The sequence below is a fragment of the Monopterus albus genome, unplaced genomic scaffold (assembly GCF_001952655.1).
Source record: "Monopterus albus unplaced genomic scaffold, M_albus_1.0 scaffold186.1, whole genome shotgun sequence".
In the NCBI taxonomy this organism is placed as follows: domain Eukaryota; kingdom Metazoa; phylum Chordata; class Actinopteri; order Synbranchiformes; family Synbranchidae; genus Monopterus; species Monopterus albus.
In genome coordinates, this window is record NW_018128066.1 from 1820907 (window position 1) to 1835022 (window position 14116).

Sequence of the window (14116 nt, forward strand, 5' to 3'; positions counted from 1 at the left end):
GGAAAGAATGTGGGCAGACTGAGTATGTACTTTGATCAAAGCCCACAGTCAGGTTTCTAGTATTTTCTCTACCTGTCATGACATTAGTCCCATCCCACTTTTACTGACACTTTGCAGTGTTGGATTATCTTATCTACAAAGTAGATTCTTATACACATTTGATAATCAAATCATTTATGTAATAAATATACACACAAACATATATATATATTTGCCACTAAGTTGTAGGTTTCTGAACTAGTTTGTTAATTGTCAAATTGTGAACTTTTGCACATTGGATGTCTTTGTTGGTCTCTTGGAAGAATGTATGTTACTTTCTTTGCATAATCCTTTGGTGAGCTTATATACTGGTACAATTTGCCTATATAAATATATTTTAAAATGGAAAATGTTTTTAAACAGTAGCACAGAAAATGTAACACTCTATACTGTCTCTGTTTACCATACTAAAAGGTATCTCAAGTGCCATTTATGCTAAATTATGAAGGAAAATGTCACAATTGTATGTATACTAAGAACATGCAGTAATTGATTCTATTAATACTGTAAGTACTGATTACATGCGCACACAGAAGCATGTGTACCTATGTACACAGGTATGATACTGTAGACGGATATTTCCATGCATTTCAAAGTGCATATTGATTCTAAATACCTTGGTGTATGGTGAGATGGTTGTATACCTGTTCTTCTAGATGTTTCAGGTTGTCTTTGCTTCATTTCTGTACATTGTGCTGCATAGCAACTGTGGTGTAAATCTTGGTTTTTGTGTCATATCTGTAATCCCAATAAAAAAAAAGGGGGGCAAAACAAACAAATTTCTTCATTTTTGTTTTAATATGCATTTGTGGTTCTCTGTTTCTCACTGTTTCTAACTACCAAGCAGGCTGGGAACAGTGTTGGAGTGTAACTAGTTCTTGTAATTAAATTACAATTTAGATGTAACTAAGAAGAAATATGTAATAACATTCATTAATTTTGTTGCTTTGCATCTTTTCACTTTCCAGAACACCTTCTTTTGGCATACTTCCAGATGATGCAAGTCATCAACGCATGAGATTTTCTAGTTTTCTGGTTTTTACACTTGTTATGGTGGTGCAGCAGTAGCCTCACAGCAAAAGGTTTCTGGGTTCAAAGCTACTGTTTGACCTGAGCCTTTTTGTGTGGAGTTTGCATGACTCTAAATTGGCCGTAACACTATACCCCCCTACATTTGCAGCAATGTAACAGTGTTTAAAGCATAGTGAGAACAAAGTGTACTGAAGAGAAAATAACTATTTCAATTGTCAGCAATGTGATATCTGTGTAATGTAGGTTATACTTGGAATAGGTAAGGCTACAATATTTTAATTGGAAGCATTCAATTTAACATGTACTGTTTGTGATATACAATAGGCTACTGTGTGCAACATAATTAATATGCTTGATTTATTGATGAAGAAAGAAAGAAATAAGGAAAGATGTTTGTTTACAAGAGCCTTGTGCACTGATCTTACAGTATAATTATTAAATCATGGATGGATGAATGGGAAGACACCGCCCCCTGTTGGCCAGTCTGCTGGGTGGTAAGGACGTCGTTGCTAGGTGGATTATATCACTCGCTGATTGGCTTCTCGTCTCACTTTAGCCAATCAGCACCACTTTTGTATCGACGTGCCTTCTTGTGTTGTAGCGTCTAGATACGATGAATCTCAAACAAGCCAACCTTTTGAGTATAAGTAGTTAGCATGTTGGTACAGGAGGATAGCTAACTTGAAACATATGACAATGACAAATAAAACGTTTGTAATTAGACTGAAAGCATACGCGGCAAACGAGTCAAGCGGTTTGACTAAACTGGAACAGTAACGTTGAAGTTAAATTAGCGACGTTAATTACCTAAAGTTAACGTTACTGGAGAGAGGGTCAAAACCTATTTTCATAATGTTAAAATTCAGCTTTAGGAAGGAAAAAGACAAGGAGTTTGTAAGTTTCTCTAGCTATTCTTTTTTTAAATGTCTAGCATTCACTTAAATCCTTTTGTAGCTTAGTTAGATAACTTGGTTGCCACTGAAACTAACGTTCTGCCAGCTTCGGCTAGCGTTAGTTACTTAAAGTCAGGAAAAGTTAAATATTTTAAGAGCTGTTTAGCTAAGTTAACGTTTGATAACTTACCTCTTGTGGTGTGTAAAATGAGTTTTGTTGACCAAAGTTAAAGCAGTGAATAAATTGAGGCATGTATTGCCTGCTAACGTTAGCTACTTCTCTGCTGTGATTTGGAAATGTAGTTAAAATACAATTGAATTCTGTGTCTGTTATGGCCAATATACAGTGTGTCTCCAGTAGAAAAGGTTACTGGTGCTGTGTGGATGTTAACAGTATTCTGTACTAACTTAAACCTTCCTTTGTCTCAGTACAAATACTGTTGTGATTTATGTCTGTGTGATGCTAACCTTCTCCCTGACCTTCCCTCTGTGTGTGTTGTGTAGAAGCATATAGTTCATGGTTTGATCCCTGCGGCTTCCATTGCTCCAAAGCCTGCAGTGCCTCGTACCCCACCACCCTGCAGCCCAGATCCCTCACCTGAGAGACCCAGGTACTGTACCTAACACACGGCATTGCCTTTACCCTCCAACATCCTTCTGTTTTGTTGTGTTTCCTCTGCCACAATATTGTGATGTTTGCAGAAGACCTTGCTGATTGATTTGTTAAGTACTCAGTCCTCATCATACATTTTTGTCCTTTACCACAAATGTGGTTGTGGAGTTAAATTAAAAAATTTTTTTGCTGAACATACTGTATCTGGTTGTAAGGTTGTTCTTGTGCTTTGGTAATCAAGGGGTAGATGAAGGGGACATTTGTAAACATTCAGTGGTTGTTCAGCCACAGTATTTCACATGGTGAAAGTTAAACTCATTTGTCAAACTCATTTAGGGAAAGGAGGGAGATGCTCCCATTTCTAAACATGTGACATGAATGCCAACATTAGAAATATTAACTTATGATATGAAATTGTGATGTGATAATGAGTATTTTTGTGTCTTTCTGTTAAACAAAGTGTCAGTCTCTCCTCAAATTAAATGTTCTTTCAATCAACAGATCAGCCTTAGCAGCAGCCATCTTATCTTCTTCACTCACTGGACAAACATGGGCCATCCCTCCTGTCCGACCAAGGTCTTTCTCTGAGAGTGACAGATCAGACTCCTTCACATCTGAACCAAACCTCAGCACAGCACTTAACACCAGGTAAGCTCCCTCTGGGTCATTCACCACTATTATCGCAAGCTTTGGAACAAATTTTTGTAACTACAAGAGCTGACCTCTAGTTTATACCTGACCCGGGCCTGCACTTATCAAGTGTGTCAGAGTAAGAAAACTGGTCCCAATTGGGCTAAATTGGAATGCAATTGGTAATACTTTTGGAAATACTGTAGCAGTAGCAGTATAATTTGACCTTTATTAAAGTAGAAATGCAGTGATCTTGAAAGAGATAGTAAAATGTGGGATGTGAGCTTACAAAAGGGGAGAAAAATGTCACTATAGAGTATATAGCACATTTGGTAGTTAATTAGGTACATCATGCTAAAACTAATGCAGTTCTGCTACAGATTCATCTTCATGAAGGTGATAATATCCAGATGTTGTATGATCACTTTTGAAGCTTTTCTTTGTGGTGGTGTGGAAATATATTGCATTATACTGACATACAATGTGTTTGTTATTTTGTCCACCCCATTTATATCAATGAGGATAGTCTTATATAACACAACCCCGAATCAGAAGAAGCTGGGATGGTATATAAAATCTAAATTAAAACTGAAAATAGTGATGTGTAAATCATCTTTGTCCTGTATTAACCCAGTGAAAACAAGACAGTATCACATTATTTGATGTGATATCTCATCAATTTTATTCTTTGTTCAAAATAAACACACTTTAATTCTGATGCCTGCAACACATTCCAAAACAGTTGGGACAGTAAAACATTTACCAAGGTGTAATGTTGCCGTTCCTTTTCACAACGAGTAAAACCAAGGTGTAATGCTGCCGTTCCTTTTCACAACACTTAAGAGACGTTTAGGGACTGAGGACACCAAGTGATTACAGTTTTTCTCTATCGCTTTCATTCATTTCTCACAACAGAACTGCATTTCTCAGAACTACTCGTTCAACCGTCAGATTCTGTTGTCAGTTGTTCACATCATATCAGCAATTTCTTGTTGTTTTCATCAAATTGCAATTGCTTTTGGACAACATGCAAATGGTTCTGTACATCTGTCAGCTGTTTTTGACAATTCTTGTTGCTTTTGTCCAGCTGTGCAAAATAACTTGTCCTGGTTCTCAGCTGAAATGTCACAACCACCAAACCAATTAGTCTTTTTTTCAGGTTGGAAGTCTGTACTATCAAAATGAGTGAACATGTTCTCAGAATTGTATGTCTGTACAGATTTCTACAAAGTGTGAGTAGATGTTTGCTAAGAAATATGTCCAGAATTGAGAAATTGCTCTCAGGTGAGTCTTCACCTTCGTTAATGAAGAGAACCACCTCACAACTTCATATACTTGGATGAGGCTGGCTTCAACCTGGCCAAAGGCAGAAGGCGTGGTAGAAATCTAATCGGCCAGAGAGCTACTGTTGATGTCCCAGGCCAACGGGGAGGAAACATCACTATGTGTGCTGCTATGTCAGACCAAGGTGTGCTAGCTCATATTCCTATTATGGGACCGTACAACACACAGCATCTCCTTACATTCTTAGACAATCTCTATAGAAATGTCATTCCTGAAGATGAGAGGGACCTCAATCGAGATGATGTACCAAAGTATGTAGTAATTTGTGATAATGTCAGTTTCCATCGCTCTGACAACATCAGGCAGTGGTTTGTCCACCACCGCAGGATGCTGATTGAATTCCTTCCACCCTACTCCCCATTCCTGAACCCAATTGAAGAGTTTTTCTCGGCTTGGCGGTGGAAAGTTTATGATCATCAGCCACATACGCGGATGACACTGCTGGCTGCCATGGATGCAGCATGTGAGGACATCTCAGCAGATGCATGCAGAGGCTGGATTAGGCACTCAAGAAGATTCTTTCCACGGTGCATAGCAAGACAAAATATATGTTGTGATGTGGATGAGAATCTGTGGCCCAACAGACAGGACCGACATGACGCATAGGAAAACTGCCACGTAATCTCACCTTTACCTTCTGTTGTACATGTATAGTTCTTCCCACTTTGTCTTTTTTACAGTATGTTTCCATTGCTAGGTAAATAGACTATGTATAGTTTCCTTTGTTGTCTGTATGTAAGTACCACTATTGACAGTACAGTAGAAATGTGAGTACAGTCTGATCTTTTGTTTCGATTCTTCCATATACTGTAACGTGGGGCGATGGTGATTGGTTAGATGAGGTTAGATGGAATCATTCAGAAAATTATCTATTCTTACCATGTAAATTACTGCAACACCTGGTTGATGCACAATGGTTTGCAAGAATCACTTCTTTTTTTTACCGGAGGGACACTGTAAAGAAGCTTTTGTCTCTGTTTTACATACAGTATGTTCATATGTTCAGTAATTGAAAAGGGTAAAGCTAATGTGTAGTGGACCTGAGCTTATCCTCTGAATTACTGGGATATTCTTGACTTTTGGTCTCTATTTCCTTGAATAGTTGGTGTTACTAGACATGTTGGTTAGAAACAAATCGGGAGAGACATATGGGCACTGAGACGGGTTTGTTTTGTAAATATACTTGAATATCCGTTAAAAGATAGCTTAAAAGGAAAAAAGAAATGATTGGATTATGGTATCCCTGGACTATAATAAATCACTTAGACAATCTATTTTCAATATAGCTCTTCTACTTCACCTTTAGTTGAATCTGTGATCCAACTCATCACATCACCTTTTCTCTGCCTGTGGTCGCAAGTCTATCACAGGGCTGACATGTAGACTAACAAACACATTCACAGTCACTTCTACGGGCAATTTAGAGTCGTTTAAAGTGTAAGTAACATGCCATACATGTGATGTCTCTTGTTCTTATTATTCATAGAGAAACACAGGGAGATGGCAAGGAGGGCTCTGAAGAAGAAAGCCCTCTCACCAGGACCTCCAGTGATGCATCAGCCCCGACAAGGAGCCAAGAGGTAAAGGGTGAAGGCATAACAAGGAAAGAGGAAAGTTATTGTTGTGATGAAGATAAATTAGTTTTGAGTTTTTCTGGTTATTCTCTTAGGACAGTGAAGTTTAACAAGGGCTACGCTGCTTTGAGTCAGCACGCTGAGGACACTTTGGTTGCAGTGGGCTCAGACAGGTAAGATTACACCAGGTATACAGGTGATAGAACCAGAGCTCTTTATTGGGTTAATTTGTTAAGCTTATACTTATAAAACTGCAGGCCTTAATTATACAACCCCAAATCAGAAAAAGTTGGGAGAGTATGTAAAGTCTAAATTAAAACTGAAAATAGTGATTTGTAAATGATCTGTGCCCTGTATTACATTCAAAACAATACAGCAGCACATTATTTGATGTGATACCTCATCTAATTTATTCTTTGTTCAAAATAAACACTCATTTCAATTCTGATGCCTGCAACACATTCTAAAAAATGTTGGGACAGTAAAACATTTACCACAGTGTAATGTTGCCGTTCCTTTTCACAACACTTAAGAGATGTTTAGGGACTGAGGACACCAAGTGATTAAGTGTGAAGGTCATTTTGACCCATTCTTCCTGCAAACAAGTATTAAGGTGTGCAACAGTTCTGACACAGTTTGTGTTTCAAAGTGCACCACACATTTTCTATTGGGGACAGGTCGGGACTGCAGGCAGGCCAGTTCAACACTCACACCCTTTTCCTCCCAGGCCTTGGTAATGTAGCAGTATGAGTTTTTGCATTGTCTTGTTGAAATATGCATGGGCGTCCCTGGAAAAGACGTCGTCTTGAAGGCAGCATATGTTGCTCCAACATCTCTATGTACTTTTCAGCATTAATGGAGCCATCAGAGAAGTGTAAGTGACCTTTGCCAAGGGCACTGACACAAACCCAGACCATGACAGACCCTGGCTTTTGGACTTGTTGCTGGTCACAGAGAAGACCTTGCTTTTCATCTTTGGTCCGGAGGACACAGCATCCATTCCTTCCAAAAAAGACCTGAAATAATGATTTGTCTGACCACAGTTCATGTTTCCACTGTGTGGTGGCCCATCGCAGATGCAGAATGGTTTGAGGGATCAAAGAGCACAGTCATCCGTCTTAGGTTTGTGCCCTTGCCTTTTAAACACTGAAATCCCTCCAGATTCCTTGAATCTTTTAATTATGTTCTGCACCATAGAGGGTGACGTATTCAAATTGCTTCATGTCCTTCTTAGAGGAACATTGTTCTTAAACATTTCAATAATTTTCTCACAGATATGTTGGCAAACCAGTGGTCCTCTGATCATCTTTGCTCCTAAAAGGCTCTGCCTTTCTTGGACGCCACTGTTATACCAAATCATGATCGCAGTCACCTGTTTACATCACCTGGTTCAAATGGAATCATCATTTCATTGTTTTACCTCATTACTGGCCTTGAAATACAACCGTCCCAACTTTTTTTGGAATGTGTTGCCGGCATCAGAATTGAAGTGTGTTTATTTTGAACAAAGAATAAAATTGATGAGGTATCGCATCAAATAATGTGCTGCTGTGTTGTTTTCAGTGTAATACAGGACACAGATGATTTAAACATCACTATTTTCAATTTTAATTTAGATTTTATATACCGCCCCAACTTTTTCTGATTTGGGGTTGAACACTGCCAGCTGAGTGTCTGTCCCAGTTTTCTTCTGTTCTCTCTAATCTGTTTCTCTAGAACCTGAGACTATCTATCTCTTTAAACCATCAAAAATTTTTTGAAGCTTAGAATCCATTTTTCATTAGTGGTTTTTAAAAGTATGCTTCTTGCCTTGAACACATGTCACAGAAAAGTGACATTCAGGGTCCTGGTCTTCATGACACACTCTTATGACTTTCTGGGACAATTTAATATGTGGGGGCTGTTTTTTGGAGCACACATGTTTTCTAGTATGACAAGTCAAAATGTCTACTCTGAAAAATACTCACAGTAGAAGGTAAATAGGTTGTATTACTCTTACTCTGTCCCTTTAAGAAATTGTCATTTGAATTTAAGCAAATTTTTGTCCACTGTTACACTGAGATTCTGTATTGCTGTCTTTCTCAGAGACAGATGGTCAGAAGATTTGGCTGCCCGGCCATGCTTGTCCTCCCCTGTCCACTCAGAGGAGGAGCTTGAAGACAAGGAAGATGAGGTGGAGAATGAAGAGGACAGGGAGGACCATATCTACCAAACTCTTGATAGTGGGGAGAACGATACATTCACAGAACCTGTCTATTCTCTGCCTCTAAAACTGAAGGTAAAGTTCTATAGAAAGATCTTATGTATGAGCGAACCTCTGAATAGAATATTAGTGGTTCTAATCCTAATAGAAACAAATGGTGCAATTGAAAGCACATAAGAATCATTCTTATCACTATTGTATAAAAACCTACTGTCAAAGAGCTGTTTCATGTGCAAAATGAGTGTGTGAACAGTACAGATGGAATTACATGAGGTAGATCCTGAGTCAGCTGTTTAGGAGTCTGATGGCAGAGGGAAAGAAAGAGTTTCTCACTCTAGAGGTCCTACACTTCACACTTCAGAACCTCCGGCCAGAGGGTAGGGAGGCGAACAGTCTGTGCTGGGGGTGGGTGGGATCTTTGAAGATGGAGGCAGCTTTCCTTTGCACCCTGCAGTGGTAAAAAGTGTCCAAGTGAGGACCTCATTGATGTGGACGCCCAGGTATTTGAAGCTGTTCACCCTCTCCACTTCGAGCCCCTGATAATTTCACTGTCACTTGGACAAATAATTGTAATGTTTACTTATGGCCATTGTTCCTCTTTGTCAGTTTTTTATTTTATTTTGTGCCATAACAATTTATACATTTGGCATTGAACTTAATTATTTACTAACACATCTCCCTATGCCATATAGCATAATTTTACAGTGTTTTCCACTAATGCTCCAACAATCCTGGTTTTGACAGTTTTGTCTTATGTTAACCCTGTAAGTTGCCTTCAAAACTACTTTGTAATTGTGATCTTTGGTGATCACTGAGTGCATGGTATTAGTAGTGGTACCTTATTTCCCAGCCACACACCTGAAATATTTTTCTCTCTGTGCCTGAAATAGCTGGCTTTATGTAATAACAGTTACTCGTGGCCTGTATACTGTACGTTTCTTCTTGTGAGATTTCTGCTCAATATTCCAGTGATTATACCCCTAGAGTCTGCCCTCAGAGTCCTTATATTGTCCTATTTATGTTTTTATCCTGTTAACCTATAATGGTCCCACTGGGCTGCTTCTCACCATGGCAGTTGTCTGTTCTGGATGTTGCAGTCTGTCTGCTGTTTTATCCAAAATGTGGCTCAGTCAGTTGTAAACATTTTAGTGACATGATATTTCTCTTTCTTGTGCCAGACAACAACATGAGCACCCAGTATAGTAACCAATATTTTAGCATTTAACTGAATGGCGTAATTAGGATCACTTTCACAAAACATCCCAAGGCTAAAAGTAGCACCTACCTGGCCAGGTTAGGAACAAGAGTGCTAAAGGTGGGTCCTAAGTATGAGAGAAGTTAGAGGCAGTTCAGAGTATTCCCGTGCAACTAAGACTGGCCCATAGTCATTCAACTACTGCAGGTTATGTGCCTGGTTGTGAATAATGCCATGAATTGATCCATAAACAAAGCTGGTTTCATAGTCAGCTCTGGATTTCCAGGTAAAATTGGTGCTCCCTACCCTGTTAAAGCATGAAGATTTGTTTCCATTAACAAGTGAATATTTGATCTGTCTGTCCATTTTAATTTGTTCCTCATGCTCCTATGTAATGATGAACATTTTATTTCACATTCACTGATGACAGACCAGTCACCTTTTCACCAGTCACTGTAGACACGGAGTAGGTTCCCTCATGAAACAGGATGTCAGTCATAGCAAAGCGGTCAGCCCTGGTCCATCTTTTGCAGTTAGTCCTCTCAGGTCTTATGCTAATAGTTGCTCTCAGCAGTTTTGTGAAAGGGTCTTAAGGGCAAACTCTTAGTTAGGAACATTTAGGACCATAAAGGAGGACTCCTAGTGGGAAGATAAGGTCCTTTGTGTATATGGCCCCTTATCTAGAAGAAACATCAGCTTATGCTGTTATAAATCCTCAAAACTGTAAACAGATAGCCATGTTCATTAGGTACCTCCTTTAATAGGGCAAGGCTGTGAGTGTATGTGAAAAAAATCACTCTGCTTGCATGCAACCATGTATTAGTTGTGCCTCTGGCCATTAGACGTATTGTGGTGTAAAATGAGCAAATTGTAGTTTGGTACAGTACAGTTAACATTCAGTCTACTACATTCATTCCATTTGTTTTTTTCTAGTTCTTCAGTTTCATCTGTGACTCTGCTCTACACAGACCTCACCACTGTGACTCATTCATCTTGCTTTAATTTGTTTCTGAACATTCACAACAATACATGCACTGACAATCATTTACTCTGTACATTTTGACAATGACCATTAACACAGCAGTCCCTGAAATATCCTAGCACAAAAAGGATCCAGGCAGCTTTGGAAATCAGCTTGACTTTCTATCTGTCTGACTGATTTTCTGTTTGTCTTTTGTCTGTGTGTCTTCCAGGCCAGAACACCCCAGATGACTCAGATGTCTGGCAGAATAGTGCCTTCTCCAGGTACTAAGTTCACTCTAATGGGACATGAGTTGATACTGATATTGGCACATAGTACATAGTGGTAACTTATTCCTTCTAGAGGTAGTAGCTATACAGTGGGTACAGAAAGTACTCAGACCCCCTTAAATTTTTCACTCTTTGTTATATTGCAGCCATATGCTAAAATCATTTAAGTTCATTTTTTTCCTCATTAATGTACACACAGCACCCCATATTGACAGAAAAACACAGAATTTTTGACATTTTTGCAGATTTATTAAAAAAGAAAAACTGAAATATCACATGGTCATAAGTATTCAGACCCTTTGCTGTGACACTCATATATTTAACTTAGGTGCTGTCCATTTCTTCTGATCATCCCTGAGATGGTTCTACATCTTCATTTGAGTCCAGCTGTCAATATGGGGTGCTGTGTGTACATTAATGAGGGAAAAAAATGAACTTAAATGATTTTAGCATATGGCTGCAATATAACAAAGAGTGAAAAATTTAAGGGGGTCTGAATACTTTCCGTACCCACTGTATATTGTAGATATCCCATGAACCTTTTTGGAAAAGATAAGAAATGACTCAACTACCCAGAATTCATTTGACTATTGAATTTACTGGTCAGACTGAGAGTTTCTGTTTTTCCAGACAGATTCACTGTTTTTCTCAGTCACTTTAGTTGGATCAGAAATTTTCAAAACTACTTGTTCAGCCTGCACATCATCTAGTCACTTACTCTGACTTTAGCAGAGAAAGAAGCTGCAGCTCTGATTCAACCAGCATTAGTTTCATAACACCCATTATGCAGTCTTATCACTGGAGCTAAATGGAAAGCCTCATTATAGTTGTTATGAACAGATCTGGCCTCAGGCTTTTGGAAGTGCTAAATTTTACATATTCAATAAAGTGACTACAGATCCCCTGTGTTGTAAATGAACACATTCAAGCCATGGGAAAAGTCACCTTTATATAACAGTATGCAGTTGATGCTAAATAGGGTTATACTGTATATCTAATTAAGCCCACACAACCCAGTTATTTTTCTGCAGTTTTATTCATTTAATGATGGCACGATGTTTTCACAGATTTCAGTGAGGACACCAGAGTTCCTTCTCCTGTAGCTAGCTGTGACTCCTCTAAGAAGAAAGCCCCTGTCAGGAAGAGCACTAGCAGTCAGAGAGAAGATGTGCCATGTAGGTGGAGCTCCTAAGGTTGTCTGCTGTTTGCCTGTAATTTTGACTTCTGTCTTTTCATTTTGCTGAATTGCTGACACATAACTTCACTGGTGTAGTCCCTTCTCTGCCGATTTGTCATAAAAACCATTAGCTACTCCCTTCCACATGCTGTAATCTACAGCTACAGGCCTAGTACTCAGTAGTGTACTCACTATCATCTGAGTATCACTGTCATGGATAATCATTACTGATTAAATGTAATACAAAATCCATCCAGTATGCACACATGGTGTAATCCATGAAGTGTGTAAATGCCAGGGGGGTTAGCCAGTTCATATTTTCCTTATTCCTTTTTCCTCCAACTCATTTCTTGCAGTGTTCTTGTTAGGGTTTCTGCACTGTTCTTTATGCTTTCTCTCTCTGTGACAAAATGCAGCCAACAACATGCTACCCTGTTTCATGATATGCCTTTTGTCATAGCTAACAATGCATAATACACTTATATAATGTCAACAGAACTTGAGGTTGTGGTAAAGAGCTTTACTTTTTTATGTTATGAAATTGCTTTAAGTGCACAAAAAATGCCAAGGAATTGAAAAATAAAATGAATCTGTATCAAAATGTCTAATTGAGATATACAGGTGCATCTCAATAAATTAGAATATTGTGGAAAAGTCCATTTATTTCAGTAATTCAGCTCAAATAGTGAAACTCGTGTATTATGTAAATTCAGTACACACAGACTGAAGTAGTTTAAGCTGTTGGGTCTTTTAATTGTGATGATTTTGGCCCACATTTAATAAAAACCCACCAATTCACTATCTCAATAAATTAGAATACCTCATAAGACCTAGAAAAACATTTTTAGTGAATTGCTGTCCTGGAAAGTACAGTGCCTTGCGAAAGTATTCGGCCCCCTTGAACTTTGCGACCTTTTGCCACATTTCAGGCTTCAAACATAACAGGCAGGTCCGAGATACTGTTGTGGAGAAGTTTAAAGCCGGATTTGGATACAAAAAGATTTCCCAAGCTTTAAACATCCCAAGGAGCACTGTGCAAGCAATAATATTGAAATGGAAGGAGTATCAGACCACTGCAAATCTACCAAGACCTGGCCGTCCCTCTAAACTTTCAGCTCATACAAGGAGAAGACGGATCAGAGATGCAGCCAAGAGGCCCATGATCACTCTGGATGAACTGCAGAGATCTACAGCGGAGGTGGGAGACTCTGTCCATAGGACAACAATCAGTCATATACTGCACAAATCTGGCCTTTATGGAAGAGGTGCAAGAAGAAAGCCATTTCTTAAAGATAGCCATAAAAAGTGTCGTTTAAAGTTTGCCACAAGCCACCCGGGGGACACACCAAACATGTGGAAGAAGGTGCTCTGGTCAGATGAAACCAAAATCAAACTTTTTGGCAACAATGCAAAACGTTATGTTTGGCGTAAAAGCAACACAGCTCAGCACCCTGAACACACCATCCCCACTGTCAAACATGGTGGTGGCAGCATCATGGTTTGGGCCTGCTTTTCTTCAGCAGGGACAGGGAAGATGGTTAAAATTGATGGGAAGATGGATGGAGCCAAATACAGGAACATTCTGGAAGGAAACCTGATGGAGTCTGAAAAAGACCTGAGACTGGGACGGAGATTTGTCTTCCAACAAGACAATGATCCAAAACATAAAGCAAAATCTACAATGGAAGGGTTCACAAATAAACATATCCAGGTGTTAGAATGGCCAAGTCAAAGTCCAAACCTGAATCCAATCGAGAATCTGTGGAAAGAACTGAAAACTGCTGTTCACAAACGCTCTCCATCCAACCTCACTGAGCTCGAGCTGTTTTGCAAGGAGGAATGGGCAAAAATTTCAATCTCTCGATGTGCAAAACTGATAGACATACCCCAAGCGACTTACAGCTGTAATCGCAGCAAAAGGTGGCGCTACAAAGTATTAACTTAAGGGGGCTGAATAATTTTGCACGCCCAATTTTTCAGTTTTTTATTTATTAAAAAAGTTTGAAATATCCAATAAATTTCGTTCCACTTCATGATTGTGTCCCACTTGTTGTTGATTCTTCACAAAAAATTACAGTTTTATATCTTTATGTTTGAAGCCTGAAATGTGGCAAAAGGTCGCAAAGTTCAAGGGGGCCGAATACTTTCGCAAGGCACTGTAAATA

At 39.0% G+C, this 14116-nt stretch overlaps 1 protein-coding gene across 1 annotated transcript in view; it reads left to right on the forward strand.

The window, feature by feature from the left end:
- Positions 1–1599: 1599 nt before the first annotated feature.
- The window catches only part of cep89 (centrosomal protein 89), a gene marked incomplete at its 3' end in the record, with an annotated part of 25551 nt that continues 13034 nt past the window's right edge, over positions 1600–14116 (forward strand). The window contains exons 1-6 of the mRNA XM_020617147.1: positions 1600–1965; positions 2469–2575; positions 3079–3225; positions 8211–8403; positions 10717–10768; positions 11842–11949. Of these exons, the coding sequence (XP_020472803.1) occupies positions 1924–1965; positions 2469–2575; positions 3079–3225; positions 8211–8403; positions 10717–10768; positions 11842–11949 (649 nt within the window). The remainder of the gene's footprint in view (positions 1966–2468; positions 2576–3078; positions 3226–8210; positions 8404–10716; positions 10769–11841; positions 11950–14116) is intronic.